General features: G+C 37.0%; 1 protein-coding gene across 2 annotated transcripts in view; it reads right to left on the minus strand.

Annotated features, from left to right (window-relative positions):
• Positions 1-10,889, minus strand: part of LOC107089696 (polypeptide N-acetylgalactosaminyltransferase 10-like) — an 86,910-nt gene extending 76,021 nt beyond the window's left edge. For both annotated transcript variants that reach the window (XM_015382632.1, XM_015382622.1), the window contains exon 1: positions 10,657-10,889. In XM_015382632.1, the coding sequence (XP_015238118.1) occupies positions 10,657-10,821 (165 nt within the window). In that variant the 5' untranslated portion in view covers positions 10,822-10,889. The remainder of the gene's footprint in view (positions 1-10,656) is intronic.
• Between the last annotated feature and the right edge of the window lie 15,961 nt (positions 10,890-26,850).

Here is a 26,850-nt window from a genome sequence, read left to right on the forward strand (position 1 = left end):
TCCTTCAGGTCTCTAATAGGGTGATAGAATGATTCTATAGGGTATCTGGTCCTTCAGGTCTCTAATAGGGTGTGTAACATTGGTTGGGCTGAAAATGTCCTATTAGCTGTTCTATGAGCCCTAATGCAGCCTGGTTAAAAGCCCTAGAATGAAACCACAGGTTTTTCTTCTTTTATGGTATGATCATGAATATTTAGATGAGCTGTGCTCTGATTGGCTGGTTTACAACGAGCGAAGCTGCTGAGCAAAGACGCATCATAGCAACAAGCACTCACTCACTGAAATATCAAATGTTGATAAGGTAGGGGGACCAGATGTCCTCTTTTTCCCGGGCATGTCCTACTTTTCAGACCTACAAAAAGGAAAACATTGCTCTCCTACATCCACCTGCAACATAGCCAATCAACTTTGAACCACACGAAAGCCAATTGGCATCCAAAGTTAATCTTTAAAGGCCTCCGATCCTCAACTTGTCTGCCCCTAGTGCGCAGGCGGTGGATACGCTGTGACTTTATTCAGATGACACTGTTTCAACCCCCCTCCAGCCCCTCCTCCACCATCGCAGCTAAAGCTTCATCAAAGCGTCATTCCTACTATCAAAATTAAGCGCTATGTTTCCTGCCGAGGTTTGAGCGCCAAAGACAAAGTAATTGCATCAATAAATTTCTTCTAATTGTCTTTTCTCTTGGTGTGAGTTTTTCAGATTGAACTGGGCCCACAGGGACTTAACAGACAGTCCATACTTCAGCCACGTCCACTTCTAATTTAAAGCCCCACATGGAGTTAAAGCATCTGAGCTATCTGTGGAAATATCTGCTACTCAACGAGGAATGGAAGAAATCTTTTCAGCAAAACCTGAATGTAACTGAATATTTATCAAGTTCTGTGTAATTTGGCTAAATAAAGGTTTCACTGAACATACAGTATACCGTGACTGCATGCAGTGTTTCCTATTATGATCATACAATTAAAGGGTGAAATATGAGGTTCTATTGTGGAGGATTGTGGCTTTATTTACCAAATGAACTAGTTCATTTATAGGTTTATGAACTAAGTTCATTTTGAAAAGATAAACTATGAACGTGAAATTGTTCATTTTCATCTGTGTGAACTTAACTTTGAACTCGCTCTTATGAACTAGCAAAACATTGCAGTTAGTCTCTGCAGATGGCCATTCACACAACGCCTTGATCTGGTGAAGGTTAGTTCATGTTAAACAGGGAGGTTTCTCTCCCCCCGTCACTCCAACCATACGCGATTTGAGGGCTGCTGCAAAGTTTACAACACAATGCAATTGACTGTTCACTTTCAATACAGGTTCCTCCACTAGTAAACTTTGCAAGCCAAGAAATAGAAGGTTTTCATGAATTTGAATGATAAAGCTTATTTTCTAGCTTTGTTTGACAACTAGATTTAACATACTTGACTTGAATCTCTCTGTATGATTGAATTCAATTGACTGCTTATGGATTTTTACTTTAAAGGGCTTTGAGATGGCATGTTGTGGATTGATGCTGGAGGAATAAATTTAATTGAAGTGTCCTCTAAAGACCAATAGGTCAGACAAGGTTGAATCAGCACCTCCCTTGTCTGTTTCTTTTTTTTTTCCTGTTTAAAATGAAAAACCTGAAAAGGTTGGTCTTAGGGAAGAACCTGTTTTTTTCTTAGATCACAAAACCCCAGGGAGACAATTACCTGCTTTTCCTGTTTTTCTCTCACCTTCATCTCCTTTTATCCTTCCTTTCAAGCATTTCATAGAAAAGTCAATTTGTGCTGGAAACCAAGAGCATCTTTTTGGTTTGTTGGGGAATTCTGAAAAAAGTCTGCTGTGCAGAAAAATTCCTGTATCGATTCATTGAATGCATAAAGTCTTTTCTTAGTAGGACTAAAGCAATTAATCTGATTAATTGAGATTAAAATAAATAATCTCTCTTTGTAAATATGCTCAATCTATAACTCAAACAGCATAGTTATAGCTTCACCTCTTTCAGTCTGTAAAAAAACACCTGCTATTAAGCATCTCATACTAGTAGAAATCTATAATCAATAATCTGTTAATTGAAAAAAATTGAGCTTCAAAAAGTTTAGTAATGTGAATTCATTAAGTGTCCCTTTTTAGACGAATTAGACTTAGAAAAGTTTTATTTTCATTTTATATATACAGAGTGAAATTTTGTTTAGTCCAGCTTTCAGACAGTAAATTAAAATTTCCATTCCATAAAATGCAGCAGTAACCAAATGTAAACTGTGTGGGAGAAAAAACATGGAGCAAAGATGTATTATTATCGATATTGATTGAGCATTATTGATAATTGATTATCAATCATGAAACACAACTATAAATCAACCAACTACTGAAATAATTGATGGTTGCAGCTATATATGTAGGACTGAGCAATGGTTTCCATGTTTACGTACATTCACAAGATAATACATGTTTTTTTTATCGACAAAAGAAATTGTTAAAATTATGAAATGTTGTCACTTACTTAAGCTGCAAGTCAGAGTTGTTACCATTAACTAATAATGAAGGTTCTAATGTTTCTTAACTATCTAAAGCAGTTCAATTGCCTTCTGGTTATTTAATTTTGCTAGTTGGGGAACAGGACCATGTTGGTGGAACAGGAGCTATTTCTTTATCTGTGGTAGTGGAGCCTGTTTTTGCTTTACAGCGTATAAAACTGTCCTGCTTCTCTGGGTTTTTGCTTCTGTTCTGGTTTTACCTTTAGGTTTTCAGCTAGGCTTAAATTTATGTTATTCAGTTTACTGTTAAGAATTGTTTGGTTTTTTAATACTTAGTTTTAGTAGTTCTGTTTGGTGGTTAATCAGAATCATCAGAATCAGACATACTAACATATTAACAGTTAAATGCTATTCAGCATTATTCAGTCTTTGGTCTAGTTTTATTTTGCCATTCATTGTTATATTTAGCCTTTGTTTCACATTATATCATAATTATCTTAGGTTTCCTACATCCCTTCTCCTATCCTCTAGCTTTCTCTTTGGTCATTCTTTATCTTATAGTCATTAGTTTTGTTCCCCTTTAACTTCATTTAAGTTCTTTTCTAGTTATCGTTAAGCACTATTGTATTTCTCAGTTTCTCTCCATTGCCCTCTACTGTCTCCTTCATTTCTCTTGGTTTTCTTCTAGATCTTTCTCTGCACACCTGTTCCCACTTTGATCTTTACTCCAACCGTTGTCCTGTTAGTTTTCTCCTCAGTCTATAGATATATATACACCCCTCCTCTGCAGTTTGCTTTGTCTTTATGTCATTATTTAAGGTCTTCATTAGTTCCTGTCGGTTGACTCCCATGATTATGCTCCTCCTCTTGCCTGTTTATTTTTGGATTTATACTTTGGCTGCAATCATCACATTAAATCTTCAAGAACTCTTTTCTGCCTCCATCTCTGCATTTGGGTCCAGTTACTAACCCTTACTTCAACTCTGAAAGAAAATTAGACTTTATATTTTTCATTTAGTCTAGTTTGTACCCAAACCGTACCCTTTAGGGGTGAAAAAGGCAGCGGTTGGCATCAACGTAGAAATGGATGAAAAGTACTATGGGACTCATTCATACAGCACCTCTGTTTCGCATATTTATGCTGTTATTAGTCTAAGTTGCTGCAAAATAGATCTCCAGACTTTTACATTTGTGATGGTTTCAAAGAATGTATCCTTGAATTCAAGCTGAGGAAGAGCCATCGCTTGCTGGCAGCAGTGTTGCTTAGCAACATGACAGCGAAACAGTGCCATGGGCAGGACCCCCCCCCCGCCCCCCCCTCGTCCCCTAATTCCCCCTTGTGGCCCAGTTGCTGAATGTGTGCTAAAGTGTCCTCGTGGGAGCCAAATGTTAAAGTGCTCTCTACAGTAGCAATGGCATACTACCATATTTTTATTTCCGCCCCTGCTCTTCAAAAAATCTGTGCACAGCAATGGCAATCAGCTATGATGCTATGTTCAAAGAAGCATTTGGGTCTGACTAATACTGAAGCAAACTGCAACAGAGTGCATGTGGAAGGTGGACCAAGACTACCTGAAAAAGTCTGTCTGCCTGTTTGGTCTGAACCATGGTTCGCTGGTCTTTATTAACAGGTTTGGTCTCTGGACCAAGGGAAACAAAGTCTGCTCAGTTTAACATGGATCAAAGGCTGCAGGTGTGAATAAACCCTTAAACTCCACCATATGCTTTAAACCTGTTTAAATGATTTCTGTCAATTTTGTAAAAACAAGTGGTTAATACTGTATGCCACCAAAATCATTATGAAATGTTGTTGATGGTTCCAAAAAGCAGGTAAATGAGGGGAGACATCTATAAATGCAGTTTTTATTGCATTTATAGATGTGAACAACTGGGAATATATCAATACATTTATAATAACCAGTATCAAATACTGCTCATCACAGCAATAATATTAACATGATTAATAAAGGTGCCTTCATCAGCACTCAAGGACAATGTGCCATAAAACACAATAATTAACAATGAACAACTAAAATAGACAAAGCAATAGACATCAGATGAAATGGGCAGTCATGAAGAGATGTGTCTAAAGGTGTGGTTTTAAATTCTGGAATGAATCAGTGTGTTTCACTGTGTTTAGACCAGTAGCATGCTAAATCCTATGATATTAAGCTATAATAGAGCTCCTTTAACATTAAAGATAGAAACATTAAACTCAAAGCTAAATAGGAACACTTAAAGAAGCTACAGTATAGGAAACATTTAGAAGTCTCTGAATATTTTACCTTGAGACCAAACTCAATGTTAGATTTCTGTAGAATGATTTTACATTATTTCCAACCCTGAAGACGTAGAAATATAAATTCCTAGTTTAAGTTTACTTGTCCTCACTAAAGTAGTATTGTGGCAATGATAAGAACACCATGACACTTTCAGCATTTCCTGAATAGCTTCTGAACAGAATCTGCTCACAGCTGCACAAACCAGTAACGGCATGTGTTTAAATCCAGCAAAGTTACAGTTTTTCTTCTTTGTCTAGCTCCAGGCTGCAGAAGATCCTGCAGAGAAGGAGTCAAGACACCACAGAAGAAACAACGCAGTACCACCGCTTTACAGCCCATTATTTCCAAAGTGGAGCCATTATGCAGAATCCTGCAGAGCTGCAGATTGGACAGAGAGCCAGAGAGCCACCACTTGTGGAAAGTTGGACTTCTGTCTCTATCAGAAAGGGATGTGTAAGAAAATAATTTTCTTTTCATACTGAAAGCAGGAAATGTTCACAGGTTTTGAGGACTTATATCTGAAACAGCCAAGCTAGTAAGGGCCTCTTCCTAAATAAATTAAAAGCCTAAAATGATAATTTGGGATAATTTTGGTGAATTAAATTTTATTTATTTACCATACTGTCAATAAAGATGACAAAAACACACTGGTTTGAACATCCTTCAGGCTGAAACTAGTAGGATCTCTTCTGGCAGTGGAAAGTAGCATCCCTGAATGATACCAATGCTTACTGCTAATTAAAGATAACGTCATTTAGAGCAGTTCTATTTCCAATAAAAAGGTACATATACAATTTATTGGCTACTCCTTCGTTCATAAATTCAAAGAAAATGTTTTTAATGTTACAATGAGGTCACATTGTACATTGCTGCAAATTCAAAGGTCTCGTCAGCAAAGGTAAAGCATGTTTTATCTCTAAACATTCCAGTTAGATTGCTGCTTTGAGTCTAAACCTCAGAAAACACAGTAGACTAATACCAACTAATATCAGGCTTCCCCAAATCATTCTAAGAAACTTGGATTCTACACATTCTGGGACCAAAATTTACAAAATTCAAACTTCAACTTCATCTCAAGATATGTTTTTGGACCACTGAGCAAATGTCCAGTTATTAAGGCTGTTTTATATTTTCTTCTTTTTTTTGTTGCGTTTTCACGGCACTTGTGGCTTGTTTTTTCAACAGTAGGCTGACAGGAAAGGGGTATGGAGAGGGGGAGACACATGTGGCAAAGGACCACAGGTCAGCTTGGAACCTGGGTCGGCCGTGTCAAGGACTAAGGCCTCTGTACATGGGTGGTGTGCGCTAACCACGGCATCACAGCAGCACTCCCAAGGCTGTGTTATATTTGACCTGTCCAAAAGGTACATGGAGGCTAAAGTAATTATTTATTTGTTACACCTTTATTAGGTATGGAGAAAATTAAGACTGATGGGGTCCCACGTGACAAGCTGACTTGTCTGAAAAGTTGTGCAGGTCTTCTGAATAACTTCTTTTTTGTTTAAATGTTTTGTTAAGTCTGTTAAGTCTGGGGAGTTACAGTTAAATTCAGCCTAATGGGCAGAATCTTCCACCAAGCAGATCAACCAGCTATTGATTGTCAGCATGTCTTTTTCTATCGTGCATCATACATGCTTGGTGTTAAGGACTGCTGGACAGCCAATGAGGTCATGAGTCGATGCAATCAGATGGTTTTCCTTAGAAAACTTTGAATCAATCTGACTGAATGATCTGGTGTGTGTGTGTCTGGAATGATATGTTTTGAATTGCTTTTATATAAATAAACTGCATTGAATCATGTTGAAAAGGTTTTAAGTAGCGCCCTACGGTTTTCTATCATCACATCCTCACCTTATAAGGATAGCAAAGTAGCGACGCAGCTCTGTGGTTTATCAGCATACCGAAATAAACACAATTTAGCTGATAACTTACAGATTGTTTATATCTATATCCACAAACAGAACCACATAAAGTTCCTTGTGCATCATTTTCGCCATTAAGCAGTGTCAATAATCACGCAAACAACTCTCGACTGATTCATGCCTCTGCTCTAGCATGCCTCCACACTGGCATCACTTCACTAGCAGAGAGCAGTGAGGCAGTCTGAGAATGAAGGGTGCTGCCCTCTAGTGGACAGCGGCAACATCAAAGAGCTAAAAGAGGTCAGTTTTTAATAAAGAGCTCGCTGGTCAGCTCCATCCTGCCTGGTCAGCTCTGTGCTGGCTGGTCAGCTCCAATAGAGCTGGTCAGCTCAGCTGTAGCTGGTCAGCTCTGCGCTGGCTGGTCAGCTCTGCGCTGGCTGGGTTGGGAGGTCTAGTCATTTTGTCAGTTGTTCGCATCAAAGTGTAGAAAGGAAGAAGAAGCTCTTCATGCAGAAATCCCTGGATCCAGAGAGCAGGTTGAGGAGTTCCAGCATGTGAAACATCTCTATTTCAACAGCGACTCAAATCATAAATTTCAATCATACAGTTTGGTGAATTCAGACACATACACAGTATCAGCTTTTCCTTATTTTTGCTGTCTGGTCTTTCCGGTTTATGACTGTCTGGTTCCAATTGGCCTTGCATGAATTCCTCAATGAGCGCCACCCTAGCACACAGAATGCTAACTTGATTGATCATTCAATCCACAAAACAAAAAGGGATAAAAATCAAGGAAGAAAAGAACAGCTAAAAACTGCCACAAAAAAAATAGACTAATCCAGATGTCAGTTATGCTAACTGACTGGAAACTATCCCACAATTTGACAAATACGGAAGTTTTTTCATCTATAATGGAAGCACACACCAGAAGTTATTCAATGGGAATTAAACAAAGGAGTGATATTAAATCGAGTAACTTTAGGGTTATGTTTGTCATCCACCAAAGTCAGGATTAGGGTTAGTGCTCAGAGGGGTTAGGTTTAGATGTTGAATCCACTGATGCTGGTTTCCCATTTGATGCTGGTTTGACAGAATTTTGTTAGCTAAAATATAGAGGATCAAGTAAACAAAGAACAATGTTCAAACATCTCTGCAAACAGCAATCAGGGGTCTTTTATTTAATAAAGCCTCAAGGTCGAATGTGAATGAAAACTTTATCTAATGAAAAAAGATCAGTGCACTTCTGGCATGGATTGTAAAAATAAAGGGGACCTGGACCTGCAGTAAGTTTCCTCTCCATGACTTATTAAAAAACCATATTTGAACTGAACGTGATTCAGATTAACGTCGATCAACACTGATTCCAAAACAAGCCTGAAACAGTCTGAATTCAGTCCCTAGCTGTTGAAAATTAAAGCTGGAAAGATTTCACCATTTCTAAGCAGCACCAAAGGCAGGACATTTTTTTTCTTAACAAAAACGTGATTTTATTTCTGTTGTTCTTTGTTCTATTTACACACCTATACATGTTTGGCTCTAAAGTTTTTCACAGGCTTAAATCCTCTCTTGTCCTGATTCCATTATGGTAGGACTATCCGGCATTCATCCTGTTCCCATCTATGTGGGGCAAACCATCTTTAAGCGTATTAATGCCACCTATAACCACTGGACTGAAAGAGTTGCTGGCTATTCTCAATAAACATATCAAGACCAAAACATTTCTTTAATTATCAGACATGTCCACAGCACTATGTGATGATGTGCCATACTTAATAGTTACCTCCGCCAAGGAGGTTATGTTTTTAGAGAGTTTGTGTGTTTGTCTGTCTGTGTACTGGATAACTTGAGGGGTTGATGGACAGATTCAAATTTCATTTTTATTGGAGGTGTCCCTCAGGCTAAGAAACAATCCATTACATTTTGGTGATAATCCAGATCATAATCTGGATTCAGGAATTTGTAAAAGGATCGTCTAACTCTGTGCGATCAGGATATTTGACTGAACAAGCAGTTCCCACTAAACCAGATGGTGGCAGCAGTGACTACGGACCATAATACTCAACAAATCTAGAGTTTTTTTTTTTACTGAAGTAAAAAACACAAGAAAAGGGATTAATGTTTGTTAGTGGGATCAATTGAGATCTTATGAATGGAATACTCCTAAGGCATTTTGTTGAGATGTGCAGCTGTATTTCACCCAAATCAAATATTTCTGTGTCAAACTAGTTAGCTTTTCTGACCCTTTCAAGCATTTTTGTGTGTAAATTCATCTGAGACTCTTATTCTAATTTTAAACTGATTCTAAAAACCTAATCTCTTACCCTGATATCAATTTCCTAACCCTAAATTCTAGATCTATGCCTAAACCTAAACTGAGACTCTTATTCTAATTCTGCTTTATCAAACACATCAGTGAGCGTGCAAATGAGCTCATCCTGTTTGTGTTTTATTCAAATCAGTTACAGAGGCAACAAGGGAGGAAGAGAATGCCAGCTCCGAATGTCTTTAACAAGATCTATGTGGGAAAACCCAAATGGGATTAGGGTATTGATTTTTATCTACTTCAGTGAAGCAATGGGAGTCCAGGAGGAGTGCGTTAACATGTATACACTTATTGTCCTTTCATTTGTCTTCTAATTTGCTTTGTGATTTTCTTGCTATGGTGAAAAGAAACCAAAATCGGATAAACTGAAACCAGATATGGGAAGTCTTGTTTTCCCTGATAGAAAACACATTTACCTAACATAATTCAAGTGACAGCAATTTTTCTGCTTTATCTCTCTACCACAACCACAAGCACCGTCATCAGTCTTTGTCTCTAACTTTAAATAAAATGAAAGAAAAGAAAGCGATTAAGACGTGTTTGGAATATTACATTTTACTCAAAATATTGACTGAAATCCTCAAGAATAATTTGCTCCTGTTTAGTCATTTTCAATCAAATAAATGCCTGTATATGTATTTATTGCATGTACAGTGATGGAAACTAAATTGATGTAATTGCTGTAATCTATGAGTGGTTTTTTTTTTGGTGTTTTTTTTAGTACTTCAGTGCATTTCTAACAGTGAGTTTTGCCCAAGAAGAGAATCCATCTGACTTCTGAGTAAAGTCTATAATGTTATTTATGCTCTTAAACCTACTGACATTTATTGACAATATATTCCTGCATCCACTGGCAAACTATTTGTTTTAGAATCATTTAAAAATTAATTTATTGAATGTTGAAATATTAATAGTTTTAGTCTACCCTTTTTAATAGATTTGCTTTTACTTAACTAGTGCTCCACCCTCAGCTCCTCTGAGAAAAGAAGCATTATTAATTTTTTACAACCTTCACTGTTGGAGAGTTTGGATGATTTCAAAAGCAAATATATCTTCTTAGACTGATACTTGAAATATAGTGGCTGTCTCATTTTTTAAAAACAGATTTTACTTGACTCTAGGCCTAGGTCATCTTTAATTTTATAATCTATATATTTTGTTTAGTTTCATTGCACTTTATATTTTTATGTATTTAATGGTTTTGTTTAAAGTTTATCAATGTTTAAGAATGTCATGAAAGGTCATTCTTAGAGTTTTTTTTTAACTGGACTTATCTATATGGTTTTGAATCTTTCTATTCATGTCGTTTTACATTGCTTGCTCATTTGATCAATATTATTTGTATAGTTTATTGTTCTTATCTATTTTCTGTAATTCCTTATTTTTTAACGTCACTATCTTTTTGTTTTAACTCTTATACAAGCAGTCTGTTTTGAAATGTAAGGAAAGAGGTAAACAGATTAATCTGAAGCATTAGCATTTATAGTCAAATATTAACATTTATAATCAAATCCTCCCTGAAGCTTGGTTTAGTCGTTGCGCTGTCCTTGGTGCTGAAGCTGCGCTGAGAACTTTCCCACGCCATTTTTTTTAGCGGAATTTCCAAGTGAAAATCTGATGAAAGAAAGATTTCAGGTCTGATTTCTCTTTGCTGATAGTCGCACACATAGAGATGCTGCAGGTCCGACTGTCATCCTGATTATTTGAATAGAAAATCACTGCCTACCGGAAGCAGCTCTGAGATCCGACTCGGTCCGTCTGCGGAGCCCGCCGAGCCGCTGTCCAGCAGTCTGTCCCGGTACAAAGACCACAAGCCGACGTTTGGAAAGAAAAGAGCCGCGGCGATCAGCAGCCCGGTGACCTGCAGCAGCCTCTTCTCTTTCCGCCGCATCTCGCTCTCTTTGTCAGGGAAGAGGAGCTGAACAAGCCGCCGGGTCCAGACGGAGCTCCGTTTCCACCAAGTTTCTTCCAACTGACTGAGCAACAGCAGAGCTCTAAAAGCTCTGCTCATTTTGGTTTGGATGTCACATCCGAATAAGACTTTCAAAATAAAATACTAAACGTGTTCAAGACAAGAATATGTCAGGAGAGTCCATAAACGACGTATCGTCATATTTTAATACAATGATAAAAATGGGGTTTGACACAAAAATGTGGTAAATAGATACTTTAGAATTCCATGAAGGACAATTTATTTTATTCCAGACAAAGTATTTGCCTTTTAATGTTGTTGCTGTTTATACACCCGCCCAGAGTATATTGTTTATAATTGAAGCAAAGAAACTCATAATAATGTTATGATTATTGCTTTTTCGATGTAGTTTACTACTAGAGTTTGTTTTCTTTTTTTTATTAAATCAACATAAATGACAATGCAGGATACATTTACAGAGATAATATACTAACCCCAAAGCCTCCCTCCCCTCCCCCTCACCCCCTCACACTCATTCACATATATTCACCTATTCATTCGTCCATTTAAGAACTTCTCAGAGGTTTTTATATTTTCTGGCTTCATCATCAGTTTCAACCATATAACTTTCTAAAGGTAAATAATGCTAAATAAATGTATTAAAGAAATTAATATTAAGTAAAAATCTATTTTTGGCTTTAAAGATAAACCTTTTACGGAGTACAATGATTAAATTAACTAAGTGACTGTTTATAAACTCTCCCAGTAAAACAGGAACCACATCAGAATTCTTAGACAGACCAGCAATCCTTAAACACATTTTTTCAACTTCCACCCAAAATAGAGACACAATATGACAAAACCAAAACAAATGCAGGGTGGATTAAATCATCTGACTGTCATATTCCATAGGTTTAACATTTTTCCAGTGAGTAAGAAATTGTGTAGGATTTTATTTTTGAAAATAATGATTTTGCACATCAACAGTAGTTTTATAGATTCATTTGAATATTTTATCCCATGGCAGCAGGCAGACAAAGTAGTCCTTCCATTTTCCATTTATTTTAATTCCCTTTTGCCAATTAGATTTTCTTATTGGAGGCTTACAAACATATAGTTTAGTAGTTCCATTGGTAATTATTTTCTTCCTATTTTTTGAGTTGGTTAAAAGAAAAGTTTGAACAAGCATCACCATATATATTTCTAAAATCCTCATGCTCCATAATTTTACTGTTCTCATTAATAATGTCATTAACAAAGATAACTCCTCTTTCAAACATAGCGTTTGTGTGCATGTTTGGAACAATTTATTTCAAAGACAAACACATATCTCTAGATTGAGGAGTTTCAAACCCCTATGTTTATAGTCATTGTACAAAACTTTTCTTTTTGTCTTTTCTGGCTTGCCATCCCAGATAAAATCTAAGGTTTTCTGTTCATGAAACTTAAAGAAAAAATGTGATGGATATGGTAAAGACAGAAATAAATGAGCAAATTGAGAAGTGATTTAAGAATTAACAATAGATATTTTACGATACAAGGTTAAATATTTCCCTTTCCATAATTACAGAATTTTATCCAGCTCTCTTTGTCGATTATCATGATTTACTGAACGTAGGTCTTCCAGATTCTCTGGGATCACCAAGCCAAATATGTTAACTGGTCCATCTGTCCACACAACAGGCACTTTACATTTCATTTGAAAGGATGTTTTCTTTCAACTTCCAATCCCTAATATTTTACATTTATCAAAGTCAAGTTTAAGCCCAAATTGCTCTGAAAAGATGTCCAAAAGATTTATAAGGTTCTGTAAACAATGACGATTGGGACTACTACTAGAGTTTGCATGTTCTCCCCGGGCAGTGGCATGCAGAGACATTTTTGGGGGGAGATGCTCAGGTTGGAAAAAGGCCAATTTAATACATCGTATGGAGCCGCCAACAGCAAACACTGTCTGATACTGATGTTTAGTGATCTTCTGGTAGAAGATAAACTAAAAATAGGTAGAAATGCCTCATTGGTGTCAATTAAATAAATAACTATTTAAAATCCACTAATATATAGACACATCTAAAAAAACAAAACAGTACATGAAGTTTTTTTTTTATTTATTTATGTAAAAAAATAAAATTTAAAGCTAGAGCACAAAAAAGATAGAAAGAAACATGATTGACATGAACTTACAGCTCTGAGTTATCAGGTTACGCTGTAAAACACAATTGCCTCTAGTTTATAAGTAACTACTATCATAAGTCTTTAAATGTGTGATGATCCTATTTCTTCAAGTTTTTCTTCTTCTGGAGACGTAATAAAATGTCTGACAATGTCTCCGTCTCTGGGTTGAGTTTATATGATCAACAATTACTTGCACTCATAAATGCCTTCCATAAATATGTCATTTGTTTAAAGTACCTCATGCAGTTTTCCATCGTACATAGTAGTAGAGGAGAAGTTTAATGCAAAGCCCGGGATTCCAGAATATCCTTTAAGTCTATTTTCTCATGATTTCAGTGTGTATATATACCAATATGCAGAAGAACTAAGATTTGAAAAATTATGAAAAAAAACAACAACTCTATCTTATTTCAAATGCAGAATAAGAAATAATCCTAGTTTAAGGTAAAAACCAAAAGAAAATCTCATTCCAATGTCAGATCATCATATTTTCTTCTCAGCTTAGGGGTGAATGCAGTTATTTTTCAGAAAATTCTACATATTTTGTCATTCTTTTTGCAATCCAATGTTTCTGTCAATAAACAGAAGAATTCAAAATGTAACTTAATCTACATGTCCCATGTTAACTGAATAGAACTTTATTGAAGTTATTTTTACGAATTGTGATCATTTGGCCTTATGTTTGACCTTATGTTTGCTTTTAAATGAAATGAAATGTTTAATGGACAAAAGGTAACTTTTTAGCTTTGGTTGGTGAAGGAGGTAAATACACTTGTTTAGCTGCCTGGACTGTTTGCTGGCCCTTCATCAGGGCAAGGCTCTATTGAGGTAGTGCTAGATGTCTTGTGGAGAAAAAATACAAAATTCTAGAGCCTTGGTTTGATAGACTTTTAAATTCACAAATGGTAGTTAGAACCAAAGACTGAAAAAACTAAATTGATTTCAGAAGGGCACGTTTCTGTCCAGAGGGGAAAAGGGCAGGTGCTCTAGCACCCCCTAGTGTCTATCTGTGTACGCCCCTGTCCCTGGGCATACTGAAGCTCTCTGGCTTACTCCTGTCTAAACAAATTGAGTTGACTGGCCCTTTTTGGTAGTTGTAAACCATTAAGAAATACAGTGTAGAGAAAATAAATATGTAGGTAAACAAAGATGCATCCTTTCAGTTGTGTTCCCTGGATCATCTGCTTCCATCCTTCCCTACAGCTTTTATTCCGCTTACATCAACCCTGTGCTATAATGGTGGGGCACTTTACTGTTACACAAATATTTGACTACAGTTGATGAGATGTTGGTTCACCTGAATTATGATTCTCATTGAAAGTGATTACTGTGGATGTAGATCAATAAACATAAAAGACCTTTATTACATTTAAAAGTTTACTTACAAAATAATTTTTAACTGCATTTATGTGCAATATTACCAGCTAACATCATTTCAGTAGCATGGGTGAGGCTGTTAAAGGCACAAAATAAAATCCCTTGGTTAAAGTAGAGGACTTTTAACTTATAAAAAGGTGGATCTAAATTTTCCTCTCATGTTAGCAGGGGGTACTGTGAAAGAAATACGCAATCATTGCTTTGCAGATAAAGGTTTTAGGATTGTGTCAGCCACATTTCTTCTGGACCACAACATTCAGGGTGGGAGATTGTTATATTCAGACCTTTAGATAAATTTGATGTAATCCCTACAATTATTTGAATTGTTAAAAACCTTTACATTCTGCTCGGCACAATATCAAAAAAGAATTCTGTAATGTGAGATTTATTTAATTACATTTCTTTGTTACATATATTATCCATTGATTGGAAAAAGAAATTCTTAAAACATTACATTATTTCCTGGCTCGACATTACTGTAAATATTTACTTTGCTTTGCTTATTAGATTGTTACTTTATTTTGAAAGTGTTATTCCAACAATTTTTTGTTTTTAATAAAGTAGACCTAGCAGGATGATTTCATGGACCACATATAAACCTGCATTATAACCATTCAGATCAAGTAGATCAATATTCAAATAGTTTTATATTAGAATTACCACCTACGTAATTACACGTTTCCAGAAGAGAAACTATAAGAAATTGAGTATTTAAATTAAGAGGGTGTCTTCTTGAATATTTTGTTGTATTTTTACAGTAATTTGCAAAATATAGCATGCATATATATATATATATATATATATATATATATATATATATATATATAGAGAGAGAGAGAGAGAGAGAGATGGAGAGAGAGAGAGAGAGAGAGAGAGAGAGATTTTTTTCAAAGACTTCACATCTGTTACAAACAAACACAAAATCTACAGAAATAAGGCAGCCTTTTTATGATATGCTGTTATTTGACTGTTTGGTTAAAAGTCCAATAACAGCATCTCAAAGTTTTGGAGGGACCCAGAAAATGTTGCCTTTTGTATGAGAAATCTGCCTAACAGGAGCAATACTTTTATAATAGAGCCATAGGTCTGATCTTTAGACTCAAACTTATGGCTTAGTTCATACATCGTGGGTTTAAATTTAAAAGTTAGTTTATAGTTGACCTTGAGGAATTCCTCCATGTTGCTGCAAACACAGAAGAAGGAAGACAGTCAAAAAAATAAATTAATTAAATTATTACACTCTCTGGCTCAGCTGGACAAAAAGTGTAGTTTACATCCAAGTCTTTAAAATCAGAAAGTTTTTTTGTACAGTGATAAATATTGGGCAAAATCTTCACTCTGAGCTCTCTTACTCTGTTTGCAATACTTAAATGAATCATCCATGCCTCTTTCTTATGTGTATTGATAAACCGTGAATTCCCCCAAAAATATAATTTCAATAATATAGAATTTGAGGTGGCTTCTAGCTTTCTTATGTGCTGATTTGTGCATTTATTACGCATTATGACAATTCCCCAATTCTCTAAAAAGGGCTTCTACAAACTGATACTAAAATACTAAAGATGTGTTTTCATAAACTCAACCATACAAAGAGGAAATGACTTTACAATATTGACAAAAGTCTTTATACTTTACTGGAAAGGACTGCATAGTTATACATATTCTCTTTTCATCAAAAAGTGATCAAACATATCTACAGTATACCTCTGTATATACAATTCATTTTAAAGATTTCACTTTTGACAAAATTTATTCTAAGACCTGGGCCATCTGAAAATTCCTGAGTTGTTTTCAAAGTAGGGAAAGTTTGTCATTTATGTCAATAGTTAAACCATGGATATTTGGGTTTTGCAACATATTTAGAAGTAAAAGTTCATTGTTAATCAAAAATAGAAACCGAGAAATAGGCCAACCTTTGCACACGTCTCAAAACAGGAAACCATGCAGACATAAAGAGATATAAAATAATTCAACTGCAATATGATTCAAAAGCAATTATCAATCACTCGTGAACTCTTCTAAATCTTTCTACAATAATTTGGCATAAACAAGAGCCATCATTTTAGAATCAATACTTAGAAATAAGATGATATTTTCCAATTTAAAGCGTCTTTGTCTGCTTCAGGTATTTAATTATAAATGTTTTCATTTCCTACTTTTTAATAAATTCCTTAATCATTAACAGGAGATGATCTCTAATCAGTTCCTAAAAAGTATAATTCAATAATAAGTCCGTCGCTATCAGGTGACTTTACTAAGCTCAGTGAATGCACCACCTCAGTAAGTTCATATCACAGGTGAAATTTCAACGATTTTTAAAACTATTGCTGCATAAGTTTTGATATGATCCAACTAAAAGTCAATGATTGTTTAACTAATGTTTGGGGAATATATATAAGTATTAAATGAGGTAATGTAATCAGTATTATTAACTGGATCTTAGCCCATTGTTCTACTTTTGTTATTAATTACTTTCCTTTTTGTTAACAATGTCAGTAGAGAAACATTTTATTTAAATTTGTAATCTTCCAAAACTCTGTTATTAAGTTTCCAATAACCTCTAAGTCTTGGTTGCTCCTTAAATCCTCATTAGTTTATGATCTGTTGATGAGAATGAGCACCATCCATTAAATATTAGAATGTCTGTGGTAACATTAACCACAGGTCTAATCAAGACTGGAAGCTCCTGCTCCAATTAATCCATGTTTAATGTGAAACATTTGGACTCATATATCTCCACCCATTTGTGTGAGAATGTACTTTTAAATAAAAAATTCAGCACATTTTTAAAGTCTCCACCTATTATGATTACAGAGTCACTGCATTTCAGCATCAAGGAATTAGAGAAATTGTACAAATATTATCTTTTCTTTATCTATATTAATTGACCCATAAACGATGATCAAATATAAATATTCTTGTTTCACAGCAAGCACAATCCAACACCACTTATTTGATTATACAGACTCCAAAATATCACCATCAAACTAATTTAGCATTATTGCTACAGCAGCAGAATGGTTTGGAAGAGAAACATTGAGACACAGGTTGGGATTTCCTAAACCTTTAATCGCCTTTGCAAAAATAAATTTCTTGTAGACAAAAAATGTCTTTATTACAACTTGTAGTAATAACAATTCTGCTTTTCTTCTTCTGTTTTCTCTTACGCCCTTTGACATTAAGACAATATACATTTAGTGCTTTAAAAATAAAAGAGCAACTCAGTTTATTTATATTTATTTATATACCGATTCACAACACGTCATCTCAGGTCACTTTACAGCAGGCATCCCGAAACTCGGTCCTCGAGGCCCGCTGTCCTTCAGGTTTTAGAGATTTCCTTGCTTCAGCACAGCTGATTTGAATTGAAAGCTGATTAACAGGCTTCTGCTCTACTGCATTCATGATAATCAGCTGTGCTAAAGCAGGCAAACCCTTAAAACCTGCAGGACAGCGGCCCTCGAGGACCGAGTTTGGGGATGCCTGCTTTACAGAGACAATTCAAATAGATCATCCAGAGAAATTAATTCAAAGTTTTCCATCAAAGGAAAACCAGCTGGCTGAAACAGCATCACCTGGAACCATTTATAACCCTTAATGTTAACATCCTAATGATTTATCTGTTTTTGCTTCAAACCAGCTCATTTCCTTCTTTCCTTTCAGCCCCCAAAAGCAGCCATAGCCCATTATTTTCCATTTGGTCAGCCTGTGTCAGATCTACTTTTAACCGCTGCTGATCTTTGAGAATTTCGTTGGCCCAGGAGATCTTCTAGATCTTGTTTCTGAAGGATTGCATGGTAAATCAGATGATGACAGGTACACCAACCCCATGAACAGGCCCATCAGTTCTTTATCCTTAGGTGCATGTCCAGCAAATAGCTTTGTTATCTCTGCTCTGATGTTTTCTCCGTTTTTGCCATACAGCCTTAGGTTCCAGCATCTGCTGTATTTTTCAGGCTCAGTTACTCCTTTGCTGGATTTTTATCACCTGCACCAATACTTTTTTGCATCAGCCTTTTGCAGAACCATTTCCTCTCTGCTCAGCTGATCAGACAGTAGGGATGGCTGCTGTGTTCATAGATATATTTTTGCTCTAAAGCAAGCGACCAGATAGTTCTAGTACAGTTTTTAGGACGTCGTCATTTGAAGAACCTTCTTGTGAGGTTTCAGTTGCCTGATGCTGTTTAAACTCAGGACTGTTTGAGGGTAACGGGTAGTAGTGTAAAGTATTTGATATGTTTTACTCCTCTTTTAGCCATGGGTTAAATCAATGTCAACCTAGCAAAGTTGGCTAGAAGCCAGTGGCCAATGAAAGGTTTCCCTATAGAAGAGATTTCTTTTAATAAAAAAAGTTTTTCATTCAAACTTTTCTTTTCTTATCTGATGTGTGCAAAATACCTTGATTAAAAGTCATTTCAATATTTGCTTTAGTCACCTCTGATGTAGAGGCACAGTTTATAGTCTTTGGAGCTTCTCAGTAACCTTCTGCTGTGTCATAGAAAAAACATTAAGTCCAATTATAGCTGTACATCTGGTTAGCATCATTTTTATTTAGCATTTTTTTTATATAGCTAAAGCATCATGAAGAGTATAGTGAGACTTTCAACACAGTCTTTAAACTGGATTAAAACTCTAACATTGACTGGACTATTCTTACCTGTGATCTCAGCTCTGGCTTTGTGATTATTGTCATTGTCCTGTCCTTAAATTAAGCTAAATCCATATTCCTATCAGCTCAGTCCTGCTCCCCTCTCCCTGCAAAAAAATAAAATAAAACAAAACACCTCTGGAGCATGACCATATCCATGGGGAGATATAGCAGGTATAGAACTTGCTATATTTCCCCATGGATATGATTTATTAAAGGAGATGCTCACTTTTCACATCACAAATGTATTTTACATAGACGTTTTTGAAGTTTGTTTTTGCTCTCATCTGACCAGAGCATGAAACATAGGACATGTGCCTTTCAACTAAAATGCCTTCTTTCACTCTGTCATTAATGCTGAGTGGACAAATACTGTGGAGAAATTCCCGAACCTAAACAGATTATCTTTCCAGATTACCAGGGGCCTTTTGGCTCCATCTTTTATCAACCCCTTGACCCAGTGAGCCATGTTAGGTGAAAGGCAATGTCTTGATAGATACATAGTTCTGCCATTCTCAGTCTATGTCCAGATGATTGATTCAGTTCTCCTAAGCATGGAATTTAAACATCCTTAGAGCTTCATCCTGTGTCTGATGTTTTCCTTTGTCTTCATGGTTTGTTCAGCTGGATTTATACTAATATAGAAAAAATAACAAATATACTATTGTCACTTCTAAAGCTAATTGGTTTGACTTGACTTACATCACAGCTATCAAAGGAATGGAGTTTGAAATATTTGCATGATACTCCATTCAGATCCTTATTTAAAAAGATCTTTAAACTACAGTAATGGGCTCTATGCACAATATTATTACTTCCTGAACTAAAGGCAGCCTATTTGTTTCCCGCTTTTCTACTGGATGAACTAATTAATCCAGCTGTGACTGGCCATTGTCATCATTGTCACTGACTTCAGGCACACCTGGTTCAATTACTTCATCCAGTAGAGTAACACAGGAAACAAACCAGCTGCCTGAGGTTCATGAAGTGGTTTAATTAGAACCCATTGTCCCTTTTCTCTCAGTTTCAAAATTATGCCCTGAGAACCAGAAAGATTTTGGATGTAAGATGAAATTGTGTAAAGGAACATCCACAGCACTGTTACTGCATTTTTAGGATTTGGAACCGAAGTGGCGCAGTGGGTAGCACTGCTGCTTTGCAGTAAGAAGGTTCTGGGTTTGATTCCTGGCTTTCCTGGGGTCTTTCTGCATGGAGTTACCATGTTCTCCCTGAGCATGCGTGGGTTCCCTTTGGGTACTCCGGTTTCCTCCCACAGTCCAAAAACAGGACTGTTAGGTTAATTGGCTTCTGTAAATTGTCCTTAGGTGTGAGTTTGTGCATGAACAGTTGTTTGTCTCTGTGATGGACTTGTGACCTGTCCAGGGTGGACCCCGCCTCTCACCTGTAGACAACTGGAGATAGACATGAGCACGCCTTGACACCCCACTCGGGATAAGCGTGTCAGATAATGGATGGCTGGAACAGAAGAACATCTGGAGACTGTTTCAGTCTAAAAATCTGTCTTATATGAACATTTCTTTTACGATTCTTTTTTCGTACAGCTTGCTATATTTGTGTTTCCTTTCCTTTTAGCATTGATTAAAACTTTCAGGAGCAGATTTCATGGCTTACTTCATTGGGACAGAATGACACCTCGGTAATTGCTTATCAGTAAATTCATGGCCCATTCCTCTCTGAATCAGCCCTGCTAATGGCTTTCAGCGAGGAGGAGTCAATCAGTGCTCTGCTATCAGAGGATAATGATACTAGCATTTCCTTCAGCTTTGATGCTCTCCAAATTACCTCGCTGTTTTTTTTCCTCCCCTTGTAAGCATCTCTCAGATTGATGCTTTGACATAAGAGGACGGATTTTGAAGCCTCAATTCCCAAAACAAATTCTTCCATTAATAATAAAGAAATAGTCTTTCTAAGATGTGGTGCCACCTGAAGAAAAGAGAGATAAATTGGATGTTACATAGTTCTAACTCTGGATGAAAGACACAAACACATTGCTGGATCAACTTTAATCTTTAAATGGTCAGAAAATTCTCTTCCCCATTCTTCCCTTAAGTTTAACATGCAAGACAACCAGGGTCAAGGGTTTAGAATAGATTAGTGTGACACTCCACTGGTTCAGAAATTACAGTTTGTTGTGTCAGAGGTTGTGTCAGAGGTTAAAGACGTCAGATCAGCTGAAACAGGGAACAATAAAGAAGCACCAGTTGGTTAAACGAGAGAAAATTACATACGGGAAATTGAACATGTGTCTGCTGAGCAGCAGAATGAATGTAAATGAGTGACACAAAGCATGGATCCATTGACTGTGAAATGTTTGATTTGGTGCCTGCAGGGTAACAGCATCAAAGTATGAACATCAAGCGCTCATTGGTTAACCTCTTAAGCCCAATGGTCCCCTTTTAAGGGGGCTGGAGCTATTTTACAACAATAATAAGCTTGTAGCTCTCTGACTCTTAGACTGAAAGAAACTTATGACTGTATGATCTGGTCGAACTGTAAGATTAGATTAGATGAGCTTTATTGATCTCACAGCGGACGAATTCACACATATTGGCATAGTAATTAAAGAAGGTGCAAACAAAGAGGAAAAAGGTGCATTTAGAAGTGCCTTGAGATGACTTGTTATGAATTGGAGCTTTTTAAATAAAGTAATTTAAGTATTATTAAATTGAACTGTTGTCCTACTTTAGTCAAATTAGTGTTAAAAATAGAAATCATGTTCAAATACAATAATAAAGGAACTTAATAATGATCATACAATTAATGTTGACATGTACCAAATCAATAATTTCTTGATCCAACTTGTAATGTGGTTCAAAGTATTTATTTGATTTACATTTGACCATCTCTGAATAAATGTATAAAATCAAAGTCTGTTTTTTTTTTGTTTTCTTCAGATAGTGCGGTGTCCTTCAGAAAGATGCTCCTAAATCACAGTCTATTATAACAACAGTCTGTTTTTAAAAACTTTTTACCCCGGGAAGTTACAATAACAATATGTAACTAATGTTTAAAAAGTACTTTGTTATAAATAATAATGATAATTCCTGGAGAGAGAGTTTGCTTTCCTGCAGCTGGACCAATATGAACCTCCTGATGAGAGATTACTAAACAACAGAAGGTTGAGGGGAAATGAGCAAAAGGTATTTAGGCATCAAAGACTGAGAAATTAAATATCATCCATATGCATGTTATTTATTATCAAATGTGAAATGAAAGACTGAGGTCCTAAGAATCTTCACCAGCCTTAGAAATTGCTATTTATTATTACTGTCATGTTGGTTTCCAGTTTCTTAACCAACATGCAGAACAACAGGAGATCAGGTCATCAGATAAATGAAGTTTATTTTAACAGTGGAAATAGTTCAGGGAGTGGTATGGGTCCCTGGAGGGAGGGCTCACAGAGTTGTCTGCACACGGCTGAGCAGAGGAAAGGAGAGGATGAGTTTTAAGGTGGACAGCAGGAGGATCTTAGAGAGAAGTTTAACAAACTGATCTTCCTTGGCTTGAAGTCTTCCTTCACCCAGAAGGGAGGGGGAAGTGGGTTTTGATATTGGTTTCTTTGTGGGCGTCCAGGTTGCAGAGAGGTGACGGAGTTCAGGTTAATAATGTGGAGACTGCGGTGGAGGGGGGGCAGGTTTACTCAGGCTTGGAGGAGGAAAGAGGAGCAATCTGACTGCCAGCTGGAGAATGCAGGAACTGCTTTTGATCAAACTGCGGACATGATGGAGGGACACGTCAACCAGTGGGTAACAATCCACAGCGTCACAAGGAGAGAAAATCCAGAAAACCAGAGAAAGGTTCTCACAAGGACAGTTCACGGCGTCATGAGGAAACACGTGAGAGAAGGCAGACAATAAGAGTCGATTACTAAAAGTTTGTCAACAGGATAAGAACACAGAGAGTATCTCTGATTACCACAACTGGCAAACACTCAGGCAACAAGGTGCTGGCAGTCTGCTTCCTCTTAAGCTCCAGGATGGTTTGGTGATGAGTAACAGGTGCAGAGACAGAGCCAACGGGTGGGCCCCTCCAGATTCAGCCTCTAGTCGCCATCTTGTAGCTGAAGGTTAAAGCAACAGGCAAACAGGAAAAAATCCACAAGGAGAAACCAAAACCCAGTTCCCAACAATTACATAGGAGTGGGTTCACTTTTCAGAATAGCTATAGAGATTGCTATTACAATGTGCCCACAGCCTATATACAATCTACATAGACTAATAAACTACTATTTATAAACGTATCTACGTAAACTAGAGTCTGAATGGCCACTGCAGGCAACTGGCTGGTCATTATGAACATGACCAATTTCAAGTGTAGATTGTTAAGTTTTTGATGAATTTTTTTAAGTGGACATTTTTCTCCTGCACTCGGTCCATGTTTGTTTTGGTAAGAGAGCCCAAGATGGGGATGAATCACCTGGACAACAGGGGTTATGTCAAATAACCTCCCTGAGCTCAGGCAGGAACAGACTAGGCACGAGTTCAGCATCAAAGAGCCTAATTTACATAAAAAGTGTATGGGGGTCGGCGTTGAGAGGTCCAACTGACTGCACAGATGTTTGGAAGTGGACTTTCTTACTTAAAAATGTGTCAGAAACTATTTTTCCAACTCATAAAGTAAATAAAACCAAGCTGCTCAAGCTCAGCTGGAACTACAGAACAGAGCCGATAAACAACCAGTGCACCGAGCAACCAGAGCGTTGAAGCTTCAAAGCAGATTGACCAGCATTTGACGCAGCGTCCAAATGCGGTTTAAGCCTTTTTTATGCTCAATATGCTTTTGGTTTGAACGCAGCACCTGTGTTAGAATAGCGACTGACACAGTTCCAAAACCAGTACGAGGCAGCCAGCTATGGCCCCCCTATAGAGCAATGGAACAACTGCAGGAGAAGAGGAATCTAACGCCTGCTAGCTCAGGAGGACAGCTGAGGAGCACCGAGGTAGGTTGGAGAAGCCTGTTGAGAAAAGAGTTCTGAAGGTCCGAGAGAGGCTACAGCGGGCTGGGGCTGGCTATAAAGGCTAATAGTGGAAGATCAAAGCAGAAAGGCGGGAGATCTGATAGGTCCACCAGGCAGACAGACGGAGAGTGGCTGCAGCTTACTGTGATTGGAGAAGCCCCCCAGGGAGACAAAGCAGTAGCAGATGAAGGCAGGTCGGGGCTAGAGGCTAACCGCTGGAAGAGGAAGGACGGCTGAGGATATCGTCAGAAAAATCAATTTACTATCACATCCCTTCTGTTAATTTTGTGTGCTGAATTTATTACCTTACTTTTAACTGAGGCTAGATTCCTTTAGACTCAAGGTTATTTGAACAAATGCTTCAGTTTATGAGAAACTGCCTGTTTTGTCTGTGAAAATCTCTCCCTGTGCTTTTTAAGTAGACCAACTTGTGTGACCAGAACAGGCAGAAACAATAGAAATGACTGTATCTGTTTTCAACTGGAAGGTATAATAAATGTCGGCTTCAATGGAGAAACACCGGATCTCAAATTCTTGTTAAAGAAGACACATTTTTTCCATCAACAAAAATCAGAGAAGCCTGCAGATGGACTGAGCAACAGAAGGGGTAGCAGCTGGTCAGTGTCTTTGCTGGAGGGAGAACGGTGACTAGGACTAAATTAAAACTACTTTTTTTAAAGTTACTTCTTTAACAGCATTTTAACAGCATCCATTTTGATTTTTAAAAAGTTACGTTTTTTTCTGCCTTCTTCACTAAAACTGGTCAATTCATGATTTTTTCTCATCTCCTAATTTTTATACCTGCGAATGTACTTGAGATAACAGTGTAAACAAACCTTTTCATCACTTGACAGGAAAGGTAAAGTGGACATTGCAGAAGCCTCCGTATGATTGGGCTGCAGTCTGGCCATTAGAGGCCACTGAAAATTACACCCTGTAGCTTTAACAAGGTTTTTAAACAATTACTTCGGTTGGTGGTCTCTTTCATTCTAATCGGTATTTTTTGGGGTTACTATTCAGACGGCTACTTGATCCTCAGGAATGAGTATCAAAATGATAAAAGGCTGACTTGAACAAAAAAATAAATTCTATAACATAATTTCAGCATCTTTGTATTCATGTCTTTTCTGAAAATTGATAGAAATCTTTAAGTATTTTTAATTGCTGTTTGTGACAGTGCCCCCAAAGAATACCTGTGACAAAAACAGTAGTTAACTGCTCATATTTCATGTACAAACTACATTAATAAATCATTCTTTCAGCAGTTGCTTTCTTTTGCTTCTGATAAAGAGACTGAATGAAGTCTCCACACACAGTTTATGTGTGAAAGTGCCCTTTCTTAATGCCATGAAAGGTCAAGAAGTGGTAATTCACCAGAGAAATTACAGCTGCACATTGCAAGACTGAGGAGAATAATATAAGGCATGACTGGGACCCTGGGCGGAGGAATGGAACAGAGGCACAATTGTTTTATGGTTCCACTTTACTGTTCTCATAAGATGCTTCCCATATAAATGTTCAGCTTTTCTGGCTATCCGTAGAGTGCAGCAATCAATCATAGGGCTAAACTCAGGAGAGTTCAAGAGGGATTTTCATTTTAAAAAGGGAGCAAGAAAAACTTCCACATGCTTTAAATAAACTTCTTAGTGTAAAACTATAGCACAGTGCAAAGTTTTTACACAGACTTTATTTTTTTACATATTTCCTTTGCAAGCAGACAGAATTTCTTTCAATCTTCTCAATCCTCCTGCAGTCCTCATACGCTTGATAAACCCTGTGTCCTGCTGGTCATAATGATCTGGCTTCCCAAGTATAAAGCAGCGTTAGTCGTTTTCATTAGTAGTTTCCTGGACTCGCCTAAAGTCTATTGGGTTTTTTGGCTACTCTTTCAATTAATTTTAGGACCATTTATGCAGTGTGTGTCTAAAATTGAGGTGGATAAGTTGCAGAAAGAAGCAAAGAAAACCATCTGCAGCAGATAGACAGGATTTGAAAGCTATTGCATTAAACAAAACAGACAAAATGCAAAAATGCAGGTTCTATTTTTGTCATTTGCTTTTTGCCTTGTCAGTTGATTTCACCTCCAGTGATGGAAGTAAGAAAAGGAAGGTGAATGCTTCCTATCATAGTTCATTTTGCATAGTGACCTCCCAACGTTCCTGTCTGGTGCTTAAAGGTTATTTAGATTCCCTCAGTCCTTTAAGTAACCAAACATAAAGGATCAACCCACCTAACTGAGTTCAACAAAAATACATTGCTTCTTCACATGCACTCTGTGGGACAGGCAAATGTACACACTTTCACATTTTTGGGGTTTTATAATATAGGGCTTCACTACATTTGTGTAAGTTGCATTTCTTTTGTTGTAGTTCTTTTTTCGAGGGTTGTAGTTCCACTAGGAACAGAAGTTAGAGACCACAATCTATTGTGCTCATAGGGTCAATCTCTCCATCAGCTGCCCAGCTTTCTCTTTGCACTGCAACCTAAGAATATCACTCAAGCTTATTCTACTCACCTGTGCCTACAAATCACTCTGATTTCTCCCACCTGTGTCTCCAGATCTTTTCTCCTCATTCTCTGCTGTTTTTAACCTGCCTTTATTTCCTCTGCCATTATTCTGCTCAATGGTTCCAGTTCCCTTTGCCTCAGGTTCTGTCCTCCAAATTATGTTCTCCAAGTGTTCCTTTGCAACTTCTTTTATTGCATTAATAAATTCACCCTGTCATTCTTGAGCTCCTGTCAGCATTTTGGTCCACCTCCAATCTCTCAGTCCTTTATATATATATATATATATATATATATATATATATATATATATATATATATATAT

The sequence above is a fragment of the Cyprinodon variegatus genome, unplaced genomic scaffold (assembly GCF_000732505.1).
Source record: "Cyprinodon variegatus isolate N-32 unplaced genomic scaffold, C_variegatus-1.0 Scaffold13, whole genome shotgun sequence".
Lineage (NCBI taxonomy): Eukaryota > Metazoa > Chordata > Actinopteri > Cyprinodontiformes > Cyprinodontidae > Cyprinodon > Cyprinodon variegatus.